Source organism: Neofelis nebulosa, chromosome 12 (assembly GCF_028018385.1).
Source record: "Neofelis nebulosa isolate mNeoNeb1 chromosome 12, mNeoNeb1.pri, whole genome shotgun sequence".
Taxonomy (NCBI): Eukaryota; Metazoa; Chordata; class Mammalia; order Carnivora; family Felidae; genus Neofelis; species Neofelis nebulosa.
Window position 1 is genome coordinate 71,258,289 of NC_080793.1, and position 23,461 is coordinate 71,281,749.

The 23,461-nt window shown below is 42.2% G+C and overlaps 1 protein-coding gene across 4 annotated transcripts in view; it reads left to right on the forward strand.

The window, feature by feature from the left end:
• The first annotated feature begins 8,201 nt into the window (after positions 1 to 8,201).
• The window catches only part of RASEF (RAS and EF-hand domain containing), a 79,796-nt gene continuing 64,536 nt past the window's right edge, over positions 8,202 to 23,461 (forward strand). For 3 of the 4 annotated variants that reach the window (XM_058695610.1, XM_058695611.1, XM_058695612.1), the window contains exon 1: positions 8,203 to 8,909. In XM_058695610.1, coding sequence (XP_058551593.1) covers positions 8,479 to 8,909 — 431 coding nt within the window. In that variant the 5' untranslated portion in view covers positions 8,203 to 8,478. Of the gene's footprint in view, positions 8,910 to 23,461 lie in introns of all 4 variants that reach the window. The other variant, XM_058695613.1, reaches the window with a different exon arrangement.

Here is a 23,461-nt window from a genome sequence, read left to right on the forward strand (position 1 = left end):
ACCATGTGAAGAGTCCCTGAAACCCTATGAAAGTAAAAGTTGGGTTAGAATTGGAAAATTCATCAATATAAGACATCACATTAACAAGATAAAGGAGAACAAAAAACCACTATCATCTAAGTAGATGCTGGATGCATCTAACAAAATGTAAAATCCACCCATGATAAATATTTTCAGCAATGTAGAAATAGAGGAAAAATTCCTAAGCCCTATAAAGAACATCTACAAAAAAAAAACAAAAAAAAAACTCTACTGTTAACATTATAATTAACAGTGGAAGAGTGAATGATTCCCCCCTGTGATTAGGTACAAAGCAACGAGATCTGTTCTTACTACTGTAATTCTACATTGTACTAGAAGTACAAACCAGTGCAATAAAGTAAGGAAAAAAAAACCACATACAAATTGGAAATGAAGAAGTAAAACTATCCTCTTATTCCCATAGAAGAAGCATAGCATATAGAGAAAATGCTAAGAATTCTACCAAACAGTGACCAGAACTAATTAGTGAATTTAGCAAGGTCTCAGAATACAAGTTTGTGATAATTCCAAAATCAATTGCATTTTATATGCTGGCAACAAATAAACAAGAGATATATCATATTCTATGATAGGCAGACTTAATATTCAGATATCAGTTATCCTAAAATTGACTTACAAGATTCAAACACAATCACAATGCCAGATATATATGTATAAATTGAAAAACTGATCTTAAAATTTATATAGAAATCCCTAAGACCAGGAATATCCAAAACAATTTTGAAAAAGAGTAACAAAGCCAGAGGACTTATACTACTTGATTTTGAGACTTGCAATGTGATCAAGACCATATGGTATTGGTGAAAGGGTAAATGTACAAACCAATAGGATAGGATAAAAAGTCCAGAAATAGACCCATACATGTATGGTCATTTGATTTCTGACAAAGGTGATTCAATGGGAAGAGGATTACTTTTTTCAAAAAGTAGTGCTGGAAGACCTGGATGCCCATATAGGAAGAAATAAACTTCAACTTTAAACTCATCCCGTACACAAAATTAACTTGAAATGGATCATAGATGCAACAGTAAATGAGAAATCTGTATTTCTAGAAGGAAACATAAATATCTTTGCAACTCTAGGTAGATAGGGGTTTGTTGGATGGGTCACAAAAATATAAATACAAAATACAATATTGATACATTGGATTTTATCAAAACTAAAACCATCTGCCCTTCAAAAGACACCATCAAGAAAACGAAAAGGCAAAGCACAGAATGGGAGAAGATTTTCAAAGTACATTTAAATGACAGAGGACTTGTTTCCAGAACACAGAAAGAACATGTACAACTCAGTAAGATGGCAACCTAATAAAAAATGGGCACATGATCTGAACAGACATTTCATTAAAGAAGATACAAGAATGGGTGATAAGCATATGAAAAGTTATGCAATATCACAGTCATCAGAGAAATGCAAATTTAAAAAATGCTTTTTCAACGTTTATTTTTGAGAGAGAGAGACAGAGTGTGAGTGGGAGAGGGGCAGAGAGAGAGAGGGAGACACAGAAGCCAAAGCAGGCTCCAGGCTCCGAGCTGTCAGCACAGAGCCCGACATGGGGCTTGAACCCACAAGCTGTGAGCTCATGACCTGAGCTGAAGTCAGCCGCTTAACTGACTGAGCCAACCAGGTGCCCTGAGAAATCCAAATTAAAAGCACAATGGGATACCAGTACACATCCCATAGAACGGCTAAATTTGAAAAGACTGATAGCATTAAGGGTTGGCAAGAATATGGAGCAACTAGAACTCTCTTATACTGCTGGTGGGAATGTAAAATTCCAATCACTTTGGAAAACACTTAGTCAGTTGCTTGTAAAGTTCAACATAAACCTACCATGTGATCCAGAAATCTCACTCCTAGGAATTTACCCAAGGGAAATGAACACCTATGTTTCTTCTTACAAAGATTTGTACAGGGATAGTGACAGCAGCTTTATTCATAATAGTCAAAATCTGGAACTATCCCAAATATCAATCATCAAAATAATGGATAAAACACAATGTGGTGTATTTGTATAATGCAATCCTATGCATTACCAGAAAGGAATGAATTACCGAAATATGAAACAATATGGACGAACCTAAAATAATTATGCTGAGCAAAAGAAGCCAGGCATGTTAGAGTACATGCTGAATGATTCTACATGAAACTCTAGAAAAGACTAATCACCTTAAATCTAATCTCTGAGGTCCTAGCCATGGAGCCCTGTCACGACATGGTGGCTACTTCTTCAAGATGAGCAGGAGAATCTCACTCCAGACTGCCCAGTCTTATATAACATAATGTAATCACAAGGGTGATTATCCTATCATATTCATAAGATCTGCTCACTGTGAAAAAGAAGGGATTATATGGAACATATACAGCAGTGAATGGGAATTTGGGGGCTGTTGGACAGTTCTGTTTATCACAGTTGGCCTTTTTTTTTTTTTACTGTCCAAAATTTGAACTGAGATGGATGTATTTTCACTGCACTGAATTTCTCTTTCCATTACCTGCATGTATAATATAAAATGCAAACTTTTGTCTCGACTGAGTGAAACAAGATGTACGTATGAGACAGTTTTTTTTAATGTGGGGAAATGACATATGAGCTTTGCTTGGTCATCAAAAAATGGGATCAGAAGTTTGAAACTCGACACTTCTCACCCAATTCTAGTACCGAATGGTCTACCTTGCTCTGGTTTGTGAAATATTTTTATACTGTTTAGAGCATTATAGAGATATTTAATTTTTTTATAATGAAAGACCTACCAAAGCCTGTTAACTGCCACATACGCACACACAACAATGCTGTATACTGATTACAGAAACAACATACAATCAAAGAAGACGTTCAACTGGTTCTGTAATGCTATATTTTCTAAAAAAAAATAGATCTGATAAAATGTTCACATTTGCAATTTCTTGGTATATGGGTGTTACATTATTCTTTTCTTTTTTTCAAGTTTACATAACTATTAATTAAGTCACCACGATGTAAATTTGCTGACACATTCTTTTTTGTAAAATCTTCAAAAATTTCCTGTAACTTCCTTTGGAACAGCAAGCCATGGCAAGTATTCATGAGAGAACGAGGACTCAAGGTCTCACAGGGTGCATATGTTTGAGAGACTGTCTGAACCTACTAATTGGTCCCTCAGTGGTATGCCATTACTTGGATATCTAGTTCCATCTTAACAGGCTTACTGGATCTTTCTGAGAGTAACTGCAGTGTTAAGTGACTTTGAGGAACGCTCTTGTACCTGAAGGAAATCCTATAGGATAGATAACAACAGGCTTTCATTAAAAACCTCTCCCATTTACTGGGTGAAGAGGAGGTTAAGGGGTGGGGCTCATTCCCCATTATAGGAAATTGGGCCAATTTTGATACTGTGGCAAGGGAGAATTTCTCATGATTCATCACCCTGGTCATTGTCTATCGAGAGGTTTCCCAAAGTATGTTCTCAAGATCGATAACTTGGTGGAGAGCCCTCAGAAATTGAAACAGAACCAAAACAAAACCAAAAACCTTACTTCCATAGTCAAATACATTTAGGAAATTTTAGATTAAACAAGTATAAACAGCTTTCTTTATCTCATCCAAGAACGGATATAGGATTCTTTTCCAATTTTTTTGGTGTGTATTTTAGAACTGTATTTGCTCACAATAATATCTTTTCACTGTTTTGAGAAACACACTCTAACAAGATTATCTCTGATTTTTAAAATCCTTGAGCAGACACCGAGCAAGCCGATCTATCTCAAAGTCATGCTGATAAATACAGGCAAGCTCTCTTTACCTACTGATTCACTGGCTCTCAAAGGTTGCTCTGTTATCTCCAATTTCTCACTAGCTGTTTCTGGATACTAAAATAGAAAAGAAATGCTTCCTATTTCTTTCTTCCCTCTCTTTCTTGAAAAATTAGAGACAGATTATATAACCCTGGCCTTCCCCTGAGTATATTGCTGGTATATTCAAAAGCATTCCTCAGTAACTTGTTGAGTGGCTTTGCAGAGGCATCTCACATTTTAGATACATAGGAGGTTCCTTACTCTTCCCATACATCAACTTTTTTTCTCACTGATTTACATGACAGTTTCAGATGTATTATCAGTTTGTGCTTGTGCCTCACAGATTAGTCCTAAGCTTCACTGCCTCCTTCTCTTTTCCATGATCTTCTCTGCCATGTACTTACTGATGTATAAACAAACACTTAAAAATACAAAAGACGATCCAATAGGAACTTTAGGAATATTTTTGTAAGCCGAAGAGTCCTTTCAAAATGTGAGTGATTCTTTTTTTTTTTTTAATTTTTTTTTTAATGTTTATTTATTTTGAGACAGAGAGAGACAGAGCATGAATGGGGGAGGGGCAGAGAGAGAGGGAGACACAGAACCGGAAGCAGGCTCCAGGCTCTGAGCCATCAGCCCAGAGCCCAACGCGGGGCTTGAACTCACGGAACATGAGATTGTGACCTGAGCCACCCAGGCGCCCCGAAATGTGAGTGATTCTTGATAGAACAGACTAGAAAGTCCAGAAAGAAACCCAAATAGAAGAATTAAGTATATGCTAAAAGTGACATTTCAATCCATGGGGAAGAGATAGTGAGAGTTGAGACACTAGGTAGAAATCCAGAACAATAGTGAAGTTAAATCTACAAATCACTCACACCTGACCCAAATTAAATTCCAGATGGATTACAATTTTAACTTGAAAAATAAAACCATATTTGAGCTGACATAATACAAACTAAGCAATGTCCTTGTAAGTGACAGGTCACAGTGAAATTGTGGAAACTTTGGTAGGAAAAGCAAGATTCAACTCTTCCACTCAGTCTGGGAAATGGTTTGGTAGACCAAAGAGAGGAAAGCTAAAGGGTGTTTGATATTTACATTTTGTGATGACAATAAGACACTATTAACATAAGTTATGTAATCAAGGGTGGCATATTTGGGGATTGTAGGAGCCCTGGTGAGAAATTAAAGGTAGATAGAGGACTATGAGTGACCAGATGAAGAATTTACCCTTGGTTCTCTTTTTACTGGGGAACCTCTGGGAGTGTATGAGCTAGGTTTCTTTTTTTTGGAGGGGGTGTGCAGACTTTCTTATCCGTATTGATATTTTTGGCCAGATAATTCTTTGTCATGGGAAACTAGCCCTGTGGATCACAGGATGCTTAGCAGTATCTGTGGCCTCTACCTACTAGATGTGAGTATCATCTCCCCCTTTACAATTGTGACAACCAAAAAATGTCTCCAGACATTGCCCAATGTCTCCTGGGCAACAAAATTATCATAGTTTGAGAACAACTGAGCTCTAGAATGCCAGAATAATTGGCATTTTAAAAGGACTATCCAGTTGTGGTTATGTAGAATGGACAGAAGGACAGCAGGACAAGAACCTGAGAAAATGTATTAATGCTGTCCCAGCCCCCTAGCTATGGTATATTGTAATAGTAAAGGGCCTCTAATAAAGCACATCTCCCTGTATCCGTGCCCTTGCATAGTCCCCTCCCACACCGATGTAGGGCTTGCCATGTGACTTGCCTTGATCAAGGTAACATCAGCAACCATGACACAAACCGAGACTGGAAAGGCATTTGTGCATTGGGACTTATTCTCTCGGAACACTGCCACCATGTAACAAAGCCCATGCTAGCCTCCTGAAGACACATGGTCCAGCTAAGAGCCAGCACCAACTTCCAGCCAGACAGGAGTGAGGCTTTCTAACACCACGCAGCCACAGTGAAGCCACCATGACTACATGATCCCAGGAAAGCCAGCAGAAAAAGTATTTACCTGAGCCCTGACCAAGCTGATGACAATGAAATTATGAACAAATGAAATGGTAGCTGTTTTAAATCACTAAGTGTCTGTTGTGTTGTTATGCAGTGATAGATAACTTGCAGTAGGTCTGGAGTAGATCACTATCACTGGAAATGAAAATATGTGTACACAAGGCATTTGGAAGAATCCGTATTTCTTGATGATTCTTCAGTGAAGAGACTCAGTGAAAGGGCAGAGTAGGTCAAAAAATATAAGTGTTTATAAACCGAGTGCAAAGGTCAAGGGAATTCAGGAATGAAGTTGCATGACGAGTTTTCAAGAAAGCACTTCTATCTAAGCAGTTATGAATATTAACTCATCTGTTTTGAAAACTACAGCTATTTAGTAATTGCTAACAGTATAATCATAATAATACTTCAAAGATTCAGTTTAATACATATATTTCTAAAGCTTTAAAAGCATTACCAAGCTAGCCACTTTTTACTTTATATGGAAAAATCAATCTTTAGACTAAACAGGAAAGAACATAAACTCAAAATCAATAACAATTTATATTGCACTGATGATAAAATTCATTTCAATGTATTAGCTGTCCACTTGTATGGAACTCTATTCACTTAGCAATTAGATTGCTAAGACCGGGGCCTCTAATAGAATGCCTCTCATAATTTACCAGTTGGATTTACAGATGGCGATTATCAGTGGTATTTACGGCTTGATAGATGCTGAGTGTTGACCCTGTTTATTGTACTATTCAGGAATTAACAGTTTCTCAGAGGGTTAGCGCTTAGCTTTATGTTTAAGAACACCAGGGGCGCCTGGGTGGCGCAGTCGGTTAAGCGTCCGACTTCAGCCAGGTCACGATCTCGCGGTCTGTGAGTTCGAGCCCCGCGTCAGGCTCTGGGCTGATGGCTCGGAGCCTGGAGCCTGCTTCCGATTCTGTGTCTCCCTCTCTCTCTGCCCCTCCCCCGTTCATGCTCTGTCTCTCTCTGTCCCAAAAATAAATAAAAAACGTTGGAAAAAAAAAAAAATTTAAAAAAAAAAAAAAAAAAAAAAAAAAGAACACCAGCCTGAGGGAATGTCAGTCAAATCCCCTACTTTATTTTAATCATATAAAAAAAATCAAAGTAATAAGCAATAAAGAAAATCCATAATGAGATAAAATGGAAATACAGACTCATAACTAAAAGAACTGGCAGTAAATAAAAGAACGTGTAAAGCATGGAGGGAATGGACAAAGTAAGTAAAGTAGGAACAACCAAAATGCATTTTCACAGGCTATTAGAATCACCAAAGGGAACATATGCATAAGTCATATAAGACAGTGAGGGTCTCTTGGAAACAGGACAAGATTTAAAAAAAAAAATCAAAATGACAGAATTTTAAAGATCTTGTACCCATTAAACAGTCAGTATTAAAGAAACAATAGTATTGTTGAAATAAGTGTTTAAGATCAAAGGGTAACATGCATTTGGATATAGAATTTCCATAAGATTTGTTTAAAAAAAGGAAAAAAGCAACTCCAGTCTTTGTTTAAATGTTGCTGCCTGCCAAAGTATTTGGGTTATTAAATTTTTTTTTTTTTTTTTTTTTTTTTTTTTTTTGAGAGAGAGAGAAAGAGAGCATTAGCAGGGGAGGGACAGAGAGGTGGGGGGGGGGGGTGGTCACAGGATCTGAAGCAGGCTCCAGGCTCTGAGCTATCAGCACTGAGCCCCACACAGGCTTGAAGTCACTGAGGGTGAGATAAGGACCTGAGCAGAAGTTGGATGCATAACCGACTGAGCCATCTAGACGCCCCGGTTTTTACTTTTTTCTCAGGTTGAGGAAACAAGGACTGAGAAAAAATTATTTGGATGTGGGTATCTGGAAGATCTATGTGATTTCTAGTGTGTATTAACCAGTTGTACCTTAATGTTGGAAGGACCTGGGTTAAGGAAAGCTGGTAAAATCAGAGAACGGGGTCTTCTGTAAATCGTCTAGTTTACTTTGTCAAAAAACTTGTATATGCAGAAGTTTACCAATTTTCCGGAATTACAAGAGAATAAAAATACACATAACGTTCACCAACTTGGAATCCTACACCTACCTTCCTTTTCTCTTTTCGTCCGATTAGCTTTGCACACCTCTGCCAGCTCTTGGCTTTACTGAGCAGTGTTTACGCGGAAGGGCCTGGGGACTCTAGTGCCAGGGTTCCGGCCGGGCCCCTAAATCAAAGAGCCCCCCAACCCAGGTTCCGCCGACTGGAGCTTGGCGCGGAAAGCAGAGCGGGTTCCGGAGGCGTGGGAACCGGAGCCGTGCGCTCCTCCTACCTGGCTGGGCGGAGCCGGCCGGCCCGGAAAGTGAGGGCCGCCGCTCCCCGGCGCTCAGTTGCGGGCGGGCGGGGCTGCGCGGTGCGCAGAGTTGGGAGGGGCGCGCTTAACACTGCTCCTGGGCCGGTAGGGGCAGCGCGTGGGACCAGCGTCGAAGCGCGCCGCCCCCAGCCCGCCCAGGAGCCTCGCCCGGTCCGGACATTCCTGCAAGTGGCCGAACCAGCCGGACGAGCCCGACTCTCCGCGGTTCCCGGCAGCAGCAGGTGGCCCCGGAGTTCCTGCCGTCACCTCAGCCCCGGCGGGCAGCGCGCCCCGTCGCGTCCCGGAGCTGTCTGGGCTGTCCCCGCCGGGCGGGATGGAAGCGGACGGGGACCAGGAGGAGCTGGCCCGCTTGCGCTACGTCTTCGCTGCCTGCGACGCGAACCGCTCGGGGCGCCTAGAGCGCGAGGAGTTCGGCGCGCTGTGCGCGGAGCTGCGAGTGCGGCCGGCAGACGCCGAGGCCGTGTTCCAGCGTCTAGACGCCGACCGGGACGGCGCCATCACCTTCCAGGAATTCGCGCGCGGCTTCCGCGGGGCCCGCCGCGGGGGGCGGCACCGGGGCTGGGGGCCTCGGGAGCCCGCGTCCACCGCGGGCCAGGTGGAGCCCGACCGCGAGGACGGCGAGGAGGACGAGGGCGACGAGGACGCTGCGGAGACGCTGGCGGCACCCTGGGGTCGCGCGAGCCCGGTCCAGGCTTGGCAGGACTTCCAGGCGCGACTCGGGGAAGAGGCCAAGTTCATCCCCAGGTGCGTGTGTGGGTTGGAGGGCCGAAGGTGAGGATGGTGTTTCCTGTATTCCGGGTCCACGGACTCTAACTTTTTCAAGTCGAGACCCCCTAGAGTTGAAGAACGGGAGTGCGTTCAGAGTTCGGGTTTGGGGAGAAAGTTTTGCTTGCTCATTTCTGAGCCCTGCACAGGGCACTTTGTTAATTACCTGGGTCACAGTGAATTCCGCAGGGTCCAGAGTTTCTTCCCAGGCAAGGGTTTGGGAGCGCTCTCTACATTTAATCGCACTTTTTACCAAGGCCCCCAGGCTGCACCCCGGAGCGTCGCTGCGATCCGCATACTCTACAAGTAGTTTTTGTATTTGTTGTTTTCTTACAACTACATAGAAGATCAAACATGTTGGTCATTTATATTCCTGGATTCGCATATTCATTGATGCGTACTATGTTCTAGGCATTTTACAGAGTTCGTTCATTTAATTGTTGCAACAACCCTGGGAAGTGGGTTTTCTTATTTCTGATTGTTGGAGAAACTTAAAGACTAAGAAATTTAAACCTGTAAGACATTAAGGGACTTGACTAGTTAATAAAAGAGCAGGGACTTGATCCCAGATATTGTTGAACTGAAAAACTGGTTTTATACAGAAATTTAAACCTGTAAGACATTAAGGGACTTGACTAGTTAATAAAAGAGCAGGGACTTGATCCCAGATATTGTTGAACTGAAAAACTGGTTTTATACAATGGAATCAAATGATAAAATCATACAATTAATTCTCCACTCCTATGGCTCCGACAGAAATAATATCAAGTTACTAACTTACTTCTTAGGGGTTAAGGGAATGCCTGCAGGGGCAGGGCAGGGAAAGAAAGATACTCAGGTTTTATGCAAGAGTAATTTGCATGTGTCCCTGCTTTCCTGCCATGGTATGTCTTGAGCTGCCAGTTTCACTTCTTCCTCTGGCACTACAAACACGTGAATGCTGTAAAAAGTGTATTTCTGCTCTCTGTTTGGATTTTTGGTTGAAAGCTTATGGAGCTCTGTCATTATTAATAACTGAAAGGTGTCATTCTGGCTGGCAATTCACATATCTTAGACTTAAGACTCAGAGAAGCAAGTAGCCCTGGGAGGGGACAGTGGTCTGGCTCACTCATTCACAGCGTGCACCTGCAGACCTGGAGACCTGGGTTCCACTTCCTCCTTTGCCCAGCTCCTCCCTCCAGTTTGGAAAGTGAGGCATGGAGAGTGACTCAGTGCAGTATGAGACAGATGTGTAGAGAAAGTGGGTGTGATACCCATTTTTCTGTTATTTACAAATGAGTTAAAATGCAATGGCTCTATCAGGAAAGTAGAAAAATGTAAACATTGCTATAAACAGTATTCTTTGCGTTATCTCTTATCTGTAACTTGGTTTAGGTCTGCCTAATGAAAAGTAACAATTTTAGGAATAAGGAAAGGTGAACCCATGCCATGCTTTATATCCACACGCGGATCTACTTTTCACAGTTGTGAACTCTCAGCAGCAAATATATGACACTTAACCATTAAGTGATTTAGATTGATCTTCTTAGAGTCAGTATACAAACCAGGATTTAATATTGGTGATATTGTTATTATCATTTCCAAACTCTTCAAAGGTTATTAAATTTTATGGGCACCAGTGTCACCAGTAGACTTGTTTTAAGCCCCACCCCCTTCTGATTGGAGATTAACAAGTACAATATTTGTCTTCCTGTACTTGTTCAAGTGGAAAAGAACTAAACTGAGCTACTGCATCTGATTGTTACCATGGCAGCCATTAACTGTTTTTGGTAAATTGAATTGCTTCCATTCCACTTTCCTCATACAGCTGTTCACCTTCCGTTCCTCTCATCCAAATGTGATAACACTCTTTTGTTATTGATAATGCCATCAGCATTATTTCAGCCAAATTAATTCTGCAAACATTATTGAGTGCTTATTTTGTGCCAGGCACTGTTTTAGGTACTGTTCTAGGTCCCTGGGGACAAAGAGAAGTATGTAGTGTAGTTCATGACTTCAGGAAATTTATAGTGCAGGTGAAACATTTCTCAAAAAATTCATGAAATAACATTTAAAGGTGAGAGGGTTTTTTTTGCAACAAATTCCATACATAGAGGACAGTCCAACGGACTACTATAACCAGGAACTTTCTTTGAAGTCTTGAGTTTTTATATTTAAAAAGGTCATGGGGGTGCCTGGGTGGTGCCTGGGTGGTCAGAGCATCTGACTCTTGATTTTGGCTCAGGTCATGGTCCCAGGATCATGGGATCAAGCCCGTCATTGGGCTCTGCACTGAGTGTGGAGCTTGCTTAAGATTGTTTCTGTCTCTCCCCCTCTCTGTCCCTGTCCCCAGTTAGTGCCTGCACGTGCTTTCTCTTTCTCTCTCAAAAATAAAGAAACAATAAAAAAGGTCATGTATTTGTTCATTTTCCCCCATAATACATTAGGGCTTATTTTAATATAAAATACTATATTTTCCTCCAGTGGGAACATTGTTTTTGTAGGAGGATGTGCCATTTTGCCTGGTGGCTTTATCCCATGCTTATCCAAGGGGTTTTCATGCCTAGTTTGAGAAGAACACATATAGATGTAAGAATGTTGGGCTCCTTTAAAGGCACAATGTGGTAGTGTTGACAGAGTTTCCCATTTGTAAGACCATTTAAGCTCCTGGTGTAAAATATTAAGCAAGTTTGGGTTAAACTCCCCAGTCGTCAGTAATTGTGATCTTAGAGAAGAAATAATGTTGCACTGTCTGAAAGGATGAAAATGGTCTCTGGGATGTGTGTCAGCACACTCACAAATTGGTTTTTACTTAGCAGATTAAAGGGGACTGTCCAGAGTAGTCAAGTGACCTGTTAACCTGAACTGGGCAGCTGTAAATGGTCTTCAGGGTCAGGATGGCCATCACCACTTCCTAGAGAACTGGAATTAGGTCAGCCAGCAGGTGAAACCAGAATGGGCATGGCCATGTGGTTATATAAGAGAATTCAGGAAGGGAAGATTGTACAGGGCCAAGAAAACTCCACGAAGTGGGAAGAGAAGGTTGGGTGAGAGATAGAGAACAGGCTTGTAATAACCTAGCCTGGCCAATTTCTTGTGCCAGGTGTGTTATGAAAGAGAGTTTTGTACCTAGTACGTAATAAATGTGCTCACTAAATGTTTGCAAAAACGAATGGAATAAACCTCTGTTCTTTGATTCCTTGGTTCATATATTGAGAATGCAGTTAGTTCATGTTATGTGCACTTTCTTCATTTGTTTTGTTGATTCCTTCTTTTTTTTTTAATACTCTGGTGTGAGTTGTTTATGGTGTTCTAAGATCAGCAAAGAAAGAGAGAAATAGGGTGTGTGTGTGTGTGTGTGTGTGTGTGTGTGTGTGTGTCTACATGCATGTGCCTGTGGGTGCATTGAGCATTTGACCAGGGGTGGGGGGATGGCAGAACTCTTTCCTCTAGTTGGAGCTGAAGCTTTTCAGAGCTTCCTTAACTCCATTTGCTGCTAATTGTGTTGTGATTTGATTTCACATTGATAAATCAGTTTAGAGCCCCATGTTTTCACAAACAGAAACATGAGGATCCAGCTGCCACCAAAACCACAATGGATTTGTGCATGGGCACAGGTACTACAATGGCCAGATCAGGGACAGACCCAGGGTGGTGCTTGTAAGGTAACAGGTGTTAGTGTGATTGGTGACCCACTAGGCAGGACAAGGATGCCATTTGTTCAGGCACTCAAATCAGTCCTGTGTGGTTTCTTATGGTTTGTGACCTTTCTACACACACGGTGTTGAAGGGGAGACTTTTATATTGACAATTTAGAAAGAATAAATTTAATTGAGAAGAACTGAAACTACCAACCTGTGAGTTGTGTATGGGGTGTCAAAAACAGCGTACTTTAGGGGCGCCTGGGTGGCTCAGTCGGTTAAGCGTCCGACTTCGGCTCAGGTCACGATCTCGCGGTATGTGAGTTCGAGCCCCGCATCGGGCTCTGTGCTGACTGCTCAGAGCCTAGAGCCTGGAGCCTGTTTCGGATTCTGTGTCTCCCTCTCTCTCTGACCCTCCCCCATTCATGCTCTGTCTCTCTCTGTCTCAAAAATAAATAAACGTTAAAAAAAAAAAAAAAAAAACAGTGTACTTTAGCATCTCCATATAACCGTAGGGATGATTATGGAAATTGAGAGAAAGATCCATGGCTGAACACCAATCCCATTTAAGCAGGACATTTTTAAAACATGTAGCTACAAGTAGGCTGAAGTATAGTTTCCCTACTGCTCAGGGTTTCTTTTACATTTCCCCTTCTTGGGTTCCACGTTAGCCCTTTCCAGTCTGGTTGCATGCATATATATATATATATATATATATATATATATATATATATATATTTATTTATTTATTTATTTTTGAGAGAGAGAGAGAGAGAGAGAGAGAATGAGAATGCACGCACAGCTGGGGAGGGGCCGAGAGAGGGAGATACAGAACCTGAGGCAGGCTCCAGGCTCTAAGCTGTCAGCACAGAGCCTGATACAGGGCTCAAACTCATAAACCGTGAGATCATGACCTGAGCTGAAGTCAGATGCCTAATGGACTGAGCCACCCAGGCTCTCCGTGGTTGTCTTCTTTTAAAATAGCATGGTTGTTTCATGCAGCCCCTTCCTTTCCATGGTCTGGTACAAGATCACAAGATGGGGAGGCAAAAGAGAGATAAAGGCAGAGAAAGAAAAACTCAGAGGGCTGGAGACTTGGAGCAAGAGAGGGTACAGGTGAGGGGAGAGGAAAGACAGAGATCAATAGATAGATGGACAGATTGGATAGTGCCTCAGTTTCCCCTCTCTTTCCACTGAAGAGGCCATGAGCCACCTTGAGACGGGAGAGGCAAATCAGCTTTGCTCAATCTAATTTTAGCTCTTGAGTATCTCCAAAATGTGGGTATCTTGGTGCTTTGGACTGTGTGTTTGTAGATAAGTATATGTTTTCTACTCATGTGGCCAGGAATATATCTGGTGCTCATCCGGGGAGATAAAGATTTGTTCTAGCCTTGAGACATGACAGTGGGTTGGATCCCACTCCTGGAAAAGGATTAAGGGTGATTTTGCCTGTGTCTGATATTTACTTCTGGGGCTGGCTTTGGGATCTATCAGTGTAGTAGCCACAGGCTTTCCAGAATTCTCTGCCTTTTCTGGGTTCAGAAGTGGGGTGTTTATATGTATATTTATTTTCTAACTGTTGCTGGTCTTTTGCTTTTTGTTTTCTCCTCTTTAGTACATCTTCTGTTGTAATTCAGTGTGTCATTTCCCTGCTGCTGAGCGGGAGAAATGTGTCTGCTAAGAAAACCGCAGCTCAGCCTCGAACCTTCTGAGACTTGCTCCTGGGCTTTGTAGGGGTCTGCTGGTGGCTTGGCTCTTATGGACTCTACTTGATGATGGTCCCTTCTGGTTTTGATATTTGAATTTCATCTCAAGGTGATAATTTCATTTAGGTCTCCTGGCCCCAGAAATGTATTCTGGCCTTCCTGTCCTTGGAAGACTATCTGTTCTGGCCATGTGGTTAAGTGGCCTGCTCAGATTGTGAGATCTCACTGATTGTTCAGGTCTTTATTCTCAGGTTTTGATAAGAGATGATTTATCCCGCCCTTATGAGGTGGGCATAAAGAAAAAGGCTTAAAATGGGGTGTCCTTGGGAAGACTGCACTCCAAGAACCATAGACTGTTCTCTTAGCTTGTCTTTTAACCTGAAATTTTGATTTACTCCTCTCCCAAATCACTGTTCAGATTCAGGGTCATACTACTCCTATCACTGTACATATAGATATCTTTACCTGTCTCTGGGGGCACCTGGGTGGCTCAGTCAGTTAAGTGTCCGACTTTGGCTTAGGTCATGATCTCACGGTTTGTCAGTTGGATCCCTGCATTGGGCTCTGCAGTTCGTGTGGAGCCCACTTCACATCCTCTGTCACCTCCACTTTGCCCCTCCCCTGCATGCACTTTCTCTCTCTCTCTCTCTCTCAAAAATAAAGAAAAAAGAAAAAAAAATAAATCTTTACCTGTTTCTTCATTTCCACCCGGGTTACACAATTATTTCATTTGAAAAATGGAAGTAGCGCCATTGCACTGACCTGCCTCCAATGGAGGCTTGGAGGCTGACAGCAGAAACGGGACCCTGTAGGTATGGGAGAGATTGGAGCACCATGGGCATTCAAATGCCTGGGTTTTTTCCTCCTAAGATGGTGTATGCAGTACACATTCTTGGTTCATGTGTAACTTGTTAAAGCTGAGGCAGCTCCTGACTGCAGTGTGTAGTTGGAAGGAAGAAGCAGGAAGAGATTCTTTATCGTGGGCATTCAGGCTGCTTCTGTTTGATGACATTAGTCTTCTATCAGGTTGTAAAATGGAAAGTAAACACTGCTTTCTACAGGGAAGTTGTAATGGGGGAATATATGTATGACACATGATTTTCTTGGAGTTAGTTCCTCAAAAAAATTCCATTGCTTCAACTTGTAAATATCCAGGATTTTCCAAATTATAATTGCTTTTGTCAGAGCAGTTATAAAAGGAGAATAGTGAATTGTGACCTTTAAGGACTTAGTTTGTATGTCTTATAAAAAGATAGACAGATGCAGTAACTCAAACATGTTTCTGTAATTCTTTCTCTCATTCACTCAGTGTGCCTGCCAGTGTCCTAGGCACACTAGAGAGACTTTGTAGGCTTGACCCTGACCTTCAAAGAGCTTATTGTCCTACCTTAAATACCTAGGAGTTTCTGATACCTGAAGGACCTGGGATGAGGTATAATCTGAAAAAATACCTCTTGGCACATACCCTACGCTGTGGATGTTTCATGTCAAAAGTGTTTCTGAAATCAGACCCTTTGAGGTCTTTCCATGTGTACCTGGGAGTCTTAGAATCCTAAAGGTTTTTGTTTTCATTTGGATGGAATATAACACAAACTGATTTGCACACGTTTGGAATCACCTGGATGACTCCTACGTCAGAGATTTGGCCGCTCTGTTTCAAAGCCTGCCTTTGTGATTAAGATTGTGTGGCATCCCCAGCACTGCATTCATAGGCAGAACAGTGCATGGTGACATGTTCATGTCAAGTGGCTGACAACACAAAGCAAACCTATGCCTGACACTTGAATTTACCAGGGTACCTTCTCAGGTAGGAAACAGAGGATGCGCAAACTAGAAATGGTAGCTTTCCCAACTCTGTGCTTTGACCTTCAGAGTCTGAAAAATTGGAATTTCCACTTCAAATCTGAATTTTTCACCATCTTTTATAAGCTGGCATCACTCACAGCACTGAACCTACATCCAGCATGACAGTTCACTCATGAACTGTCCAAACTGTTGGACTGTCTGTGGTCTCAGTAGAAAGTGATGGGAGAGTGGGGTTTTGGTTGTATCAGTGTGCTGCAAAGAGCCACGTGCAAGCTGTGCTACCATATTGATGCTGGCTATGGTGATTTAGTTTCAGACGGAAGTGTATCCCCTGTCAGATTAGATGAATGTTGCTAATTCTGACTTCATTGGTTCTGTAAATGCATGTTTGTCTTCTAAGTGTTTTGGAGCTATAAGTATAGGAAGTTTATATATGGTTTATGTTTGTTCCTGGTTAAGCAACATGGTATAAGCAATATTTATGTCAACCCTGGAACTCATAGGAGATATTTTTAAGTAAGGTCTGCATGTTAATCAAGTGTGAGATACACTGTTCTAAAAAAGACTTGAAATTCTCAAGAACAATGTAGGATTGGAAATGTTTATTTATCATTGCTTATCAATCTTGTCTGTCTCTCTTTTTTTAATTTTTTTAAATGTTTATTTTTGAGAGAGAGAGAGAGAGAGAGAGAGAGAGAGAGAGAGAGACTGCAAGTGGGGGAGGGGCAGAGAGAGAGGGAGACACAGAATCCGAAGCAGGCTCCAGGCTCTGAGCTGTCAGCAAAGAGCCCGACGTGGGGCTTGAACTCACAAACTGTGAGATCATGACCTGAGCCTGTCAGATGCTTAACTGACTAAGCCACCCAGGCACCCCAGTCTTGTCCATCTTCTAACTTGAGGGCATAATACTGTTGAAGAAGTTCATCTTGAATGGTTCCCAATCTTGTCATTTATCCAACAGAAGAAACTTACCTTTTTCTATGTCTGTCCATCCTTCCTCCCTCTCTTCCTCCCTTCCTTCTCCTTCCTTCCTTCCTTCCTTCCTTCCTTCCTTCCTTCCTTCCTTCCTTCCTTCCTTCCTTCCTTCCTTCCTTCCTTCCTTCCTATAACATGTTTTTATATCCACATGTGCCTGGGACTGGGCTAGATACTGGGTGTTTTAAAATAGTACCCTGTCAGGGGCGCCTGGGTGGCTCAGTTGGTTGGGCATCCAACTTCGGCTCAGGTCATGATCTCACGGTCTGTGGGTTCGAGCCCCACGTCAGGCTCTGTGTTGACAGCTCAGTGCCTGCAGCCTGGTTCCGATTCTGTGTCTCCCTCTCTCTCTGCCCCTCCCCTGCTCAAGCTCTGTCTCTCTCTCAAAAATAAATAAGCATTACAAAAATTTTTTTAAATAGTATCCTGTTAGAAATCAGAGTTTCTTGGCCAGTTTGTCTCTATCCATGGGTGATAGCATCAGTGAGGTTATAGAATGGGAAGAATCATGGGTGGATGGTCTGAGTTCAGCTCTTACTGGTGGTCAGAAATCAAACAGGTAAACTAAAATTCAGAGTTTCTTCCTGTCTTCGATACAGAAGTCGTATCCTTCTAGCTCCTATGATGGTGTTACAGTTCCATTGAGGGACTCTAGGCACCTGTCAGATGACCTCCAGGTTCCCTTCTCTTACCATCCTGTGGGTTGTGACTGATGTCATGGAGGTGGGGGTCACAAACTCAGGGGTCTGGGGCCAGATGAGTAACACTGAGCTGGTGGAGAAGAGTCCGGGCCCAAAACCAGCCTCTCTGAACTGTCATGCTGGATGTAGGCTCAGTGCTGTGAATGATGCCAGCTTATAAAAGATGGTGAAAAATTCAGATTTGAAGTGGAAATTCCAATTTTTCAGACTCTGAAGGTCAAAGCATAGAGTTGGGAAAGCTACCATTTCTAGTTTGCGCATCCTCTGTTTCCTACCTGAGAAGGTACCCTGGTAAATTCAAGTGTCAGGCATAGTTTTGCTTTGAGGATCCATGTTGATGTGAGCATGTGATTGCACGGTACCCTAAATTAGGACTTGGGCTGCTGCTTCCACTTCCCAAGTTTGTGGGCAGTATTTTTTGACCCAAAGATAGTCTCTCTCTACCACTGTTTTTTTTTCTCCTGGATATTGTTGTACTTTTCGGAGTCACCTTGTTCAGGCTTAACAGATGTTGCTTGTACGATATTTTCTGCCTCCAGGTTTTGCTGCCCTGATAGGTGCGTCCTTGGGGGAGGAGGGCTGAGTTCTGAATGCATTGGGATGTCCAGGGGGAGGAGGGCTGAGTTCTGAATGCATTGGGATGTCCAGGGGGAGGAGGGCTGAGTTCTGAATGCATTGGGATGTCCAGAACCCCTTTTACCCTAATGTCTTTCTCTTCATTTGAAGCTAGAACAACATTTAAGGCATGTCACAGTTTTTAAGCATATAATTTTTAAGACTTGTAACAAAGTCAATCAGAATGGAATGACTTCTGATTAAAAATAAAGAAATTTGGGTATAAGAGGTACTGCAGTGGTATTATCTTTTACTGTTGGAATACTTTGTCCTTCAGACAGAAAATGTTTCACAGATGAAAAGATGCTCAACATCACTAATCATCAGGGAAATGCAAATCAAAACCACAATGCGATACTGTCTCACAGTTGTTAGGATGGCTATTATCAAAAAACCAGAATAACAAATCCTAGTGAGGATGTGGAGAAATGGAACCCTGGTACACTGTTGGTGGGAATATAAAATGGTGTAGCCACTATGGAAAATAACATGGAGGTTTCTCAAAAAATTAAAAATAGAACTACCATATGGGGTGCCTGGTTGGCCCAGTTAGTTAAATGTCCAACTCTTGATTTCCACTCAGGTCATGATCTCATGGTTATGAGATCAAGCCCCATGTCGGGCTCTGTGCTGACGGCACTGGGATTCTCTCTCTTTCTTTATCTCTCTCTCTCTCTCTCTCTCCCCCTCCCTCCCTCCCTCCCTCCCTCTCCCCCTTTCTGTCCCTCCCCAACACGCATGCACACTCATCCTCTCTCTCAAAATAAATAAATAAACATAAAAAAAAAAAACCCAGAACTAGCATATGATCCAGCAGTCCCACTTCTGGGTATGTATATAAGAGAATTGATTAAAATGAGGATCTTAAAGAGATATCTGCACTGTCACGATTATTGTAGCATTATTCACAATAGCCAAGAGGTGGAAATAATCTAAGTGTCCACTGACAGACGAATGGATGAAGAATATGTATATAATACAATGGAATATCATTTAGCTTTAAAAAAATAAGGAATTCCCACAATGTGGGACACCGTACATGAACCTTGAGGAATTACACTAAGTGAAACAAGCTAGTCACAGAAGGACAAAGACTGCATGATTCCACTTATATCTTAAGTATCTTCAGTAGTCAGACTCTTGGAAGGAGAAAGTAGAAGGTGGTTGTAGGGGCGGGGGGAGGTGACAATGGAGAGTTGCTGTTTGATGGGTATAGCCTGTCAGTCATTCAAGATGAAATCATTCTGGAGATTTGCTCTACAATAATGTGCAGTACAGGACTGTCCACTTAAAATTTTGTTAAGAAGGTAGATTTCATGTATGTTTCTTACCATGATTAAAAAAAGTTAAAGAAATATGAATTTTTTTCAGACAGATAAGAAATTTGAAGAGTTATCAAAGCTCTGTGCCTTGATTTCTGTTTGTGTCATTTGTTTCTGAGCCATCCCAAATACAGGGTCTGTGAAGCTTTGCCCCTTGAATGTATTCATACTGGCTGTTTTTAGGCAAGCAGGCAGAAACACTTGAGGTAATGACACATTCTAAGAGCACTCTCTCACCACACACATACACCAAGGGAAGTCACTATTCAATTTCAATTTTTTTTAAAATTAGTTTTGGGACATTTTATGAGAATGTTCAACCACGATACCCCATTGTGATTATTTATAATTATAAAATTATGGAGCATGTTCAGGTGGCCATTTTGTCATAATATTTTTGACCAGGAATATTTTTTAAATGTCTGGATATAAAGCAAACATGTGCAAATGAGTTATTCATTTTGAAATCCGAATGCAGTGGTGAGAGTATCACCTGCTGGCAGAGGTGAAGGGCTCACGGGAGCTAGTGGCACATCCACTGACTTGTGGCTCATCTATGGGGCATGGCGGCTGTGCCATTTCAACCCTTGACGTGACACGATCACTTCGTAATTCTTGCTTCCATAGAACAGAGTTATAGTCTGCTCTGGGCTGGGGTGGAAGAATTCTGGGAGAGTCCATCGACATTTGCTTAGAAAATCCATGTTTTAGGATGTTCATATGTCATGTTTTCTGACTGAAATGCTATAAACCAGTGTTGGTGTTTGTGATGCAAAATATTTTTTCTTTTCCTCCTTGGGGATCCCTGGCACAGCATGTACTTCACAGTCTGGCAGAAATGGTTAGCTTGGGGATGTTAATGAATGAATTACAGTACCGGCATTCTGCTCTACCATGGTGTATGCATTCCAGAAAGACATAATATTCTGCAAACACATAGGACATATGAAGAAGGATAGGATGGGGCCGACCACTCAATATTGTACACCTTTGTAACCAGAACACTGGAAAAAAACCCAGTAACAACTCTAATAAGATACCAGCACAATAAAAAAAGAAAGCCATGTTAGATTAAAAAAAAAATCTTAATGTTTATTTGTTTTTGAGAGAGAGATAGACAGAGTGTGAGCAGGGGAGGGGCAGAGAGAAAGGGAGACACAGAATCTGAAGCAGGCTCCTGGCTCCTAGCTGTCAGCACAGAGCCCAATGTGGGGCTTGAACTCATGAACCATGAGATCATGACCTGAGCTGAAGTCAGACGCTTAACTGACTGAGCCACCCAGGAGCCTCAGTCATGTTAGAGACATAGACATGGAAATACAACAGCCCAGGAATACCTGCACATGTTTTAAAAAACAAAAATATAGGACATTACAGTTTAATTTTTTTTTTGAAGATTAAGGTAGCTTGATGGAGGAGGTATTTGGTTGTGGCTGCTGAGTTATAGGGACAAGGACAAAATGCACAAAGCTCTGAGAGAACCAGGACAAAGCATGTGGACCATCTGTGCCAAGAGGAAGGCCCCTGGCCGAGTGGGCATTGTGTCGGCCCTGTATTTACCTCAGCTGCTGCTGCAGCTTGGGGAATGGACTTACATTTGGTGGCTGTTACTTGGGGGCACAGAGCCTTAATATGCTGGGAAACACAGCTTCCACTTCAGCTTCACTCACCTGTTGACCTAGGAAACAAGCTGGTTGGTGCTATAGGAACACGCATTGTGGTGGAGCAGTCCTGGTCTTCAGTACAAATTCATGAGGGGGCAGGGCCAGGCACAAAGCCAGCGCTGAGTGGGAGGTTGGTTCTGTGTGTACAGATTCAGAGGCTTTGTACTGGTCTAAGGGGATAATGCATTGCCTTGCTGCTAATAGATTATAGTGAATAAGCTGTCTTTAGGCCAATAAAAATACATCAGTCCCCAAAAGTCTGCAGCTTTTTCAGACAGGTTATTACAATCCTAATGAGCCCTGTGACAATTAAAATGTTACGATATAGCTGAGCATTTGGAGCCCTTAAAAAGTGACCTACTCCATCGAATGACACTTAAAGTTCGTATTTGCCAACTGAAAAATAATTCAGTTCTTATTGAATTCAATTTATTCAACTGAGTAAGTTGAATAATCTTATTCAGCTCTTTTAGGCAGTGCTAGCTTGTATATGCTATGAAGCTGATATATGTTTGTTTATGTGTGATTAGCTCCAAAGTGCAATGATTTAAACTACCATATTATTTAGGGTTCCCTAGAGAAACAGAAACTATAAAGTGTGTGTGTGTGTGTGTGTGTGTGTGTGTGTGTGTGTGTGTGTGTATAAGAGGGAGAAAGGAATTTATTTTAAGGAATTGGTTCTTAGATTGTGTAGGCTGGTAAGTCCAGAGTCTGCGGAGGTAGACCAGGAGGCTGGAGACCCCGGGAAGAGTCATTGTAGGCAGAGGGAAGGGCAGAATGCCTTCTTCCTCCAGGGAGGTCAGTTTTTAATCTTAAGGTCTTCAGCTAATCGGATGAGGCCTGCCTGCATCATGGAGGGGAATGTGCTTTACTCAGAGCCTACTGATTTAAATGTTAGTGTCATTTACAAAATGCCTTCACAGCAACATCCAGACGTGTATGACCAAGTGTTTGAGTACAGTAGCCTCACCAAGTTGACACATAAAATTAACCACAGCCACTAAGAAACTTTTTCAGATGTTCCCAGTTTCTGAGATTCCCGATGTCTTGGGAATCAGTTTTGAAAAGATCAGAGACCATTTTAAAAATGCTTCTAGGTTATAAAATATATACCAGAAAACTTGTGGATATTTACTTGAATCTGGAAAAAACCCCGGTACATATGTTATATGCCTCCCGCACCCCTTCCAAATGCCTAAACAGTCCAAAACAACATACCAAATTTCTGTGACAGCTTTCTGTGGTTCCTGTTATTTTTCTATCTGCCAAGAAAAGGCTTGCCCTGCATGTGTTTTTGGCTCTGAGATGCCCCCGGGGGGGAAATGGGCTTCCTCTCTACCGCTCCATCCTTACCCTGCAGTCCCACTCTTCATCACAGTATCCGTGAGTCTGAACCAAGCACCAGAGAGAAGAGGCATTTTGGATTGAAGCAGCCTTGGCCGCATCAAGCCACGCCAGCATTCCACACTGTTGCCCTTTCCCGGGCAAACCATCTGCTTGCTTGCTTATGTCTTCCTTCTCCTCCTTCGCCTTCTTTCCCTCCTTCCCTCTTGCAGATGCTGTGGAAAAGTCATTATGCCAAGAAGCCCAAAGATAATGGGAAATATTATGAAGTTCCTTAGAGTAGGGAAGGTTCTTCCTCTACTGTCCCCAATTACTAGTTTTAGTCCCTGAATTGGTAGCTCCTAACAAGGATGCAATTTGAGAGGCATAGGGAATCCCAGAAGTGTGCCACCAGATAAAAGTCCTAAAATTCAGCCATAAGAAAGCTGCTAGTTGCATGCTCATTTTTCAGTTCCCAGGAGCTCAACAGACACTGCTTTTGTTATTTTTTTTTTTTTTTACTTTTTTAAAGTTTATTTATTTTGAGAGAGAGAGAATATCCCAAGCAGGCTGCTGGCATGGAGCTTGATTCGGGGCTTGAACCCACAAATTGTGAGATTGTGCCCTGAGCCGAAAATCAAGAGTCGGTCGCTTAACCATTTGAGCCACCCAGGCACCCCAGCAGATGCTTCTTTTAAATCACACCTTTTCTCAGGCACTGCTACTCAGCAGTGCAGACCAGCAGCACTGGCAGCACCTGGTAGTGGTTCTAGAACCGCAGACTCTGAAGCCCCACCAT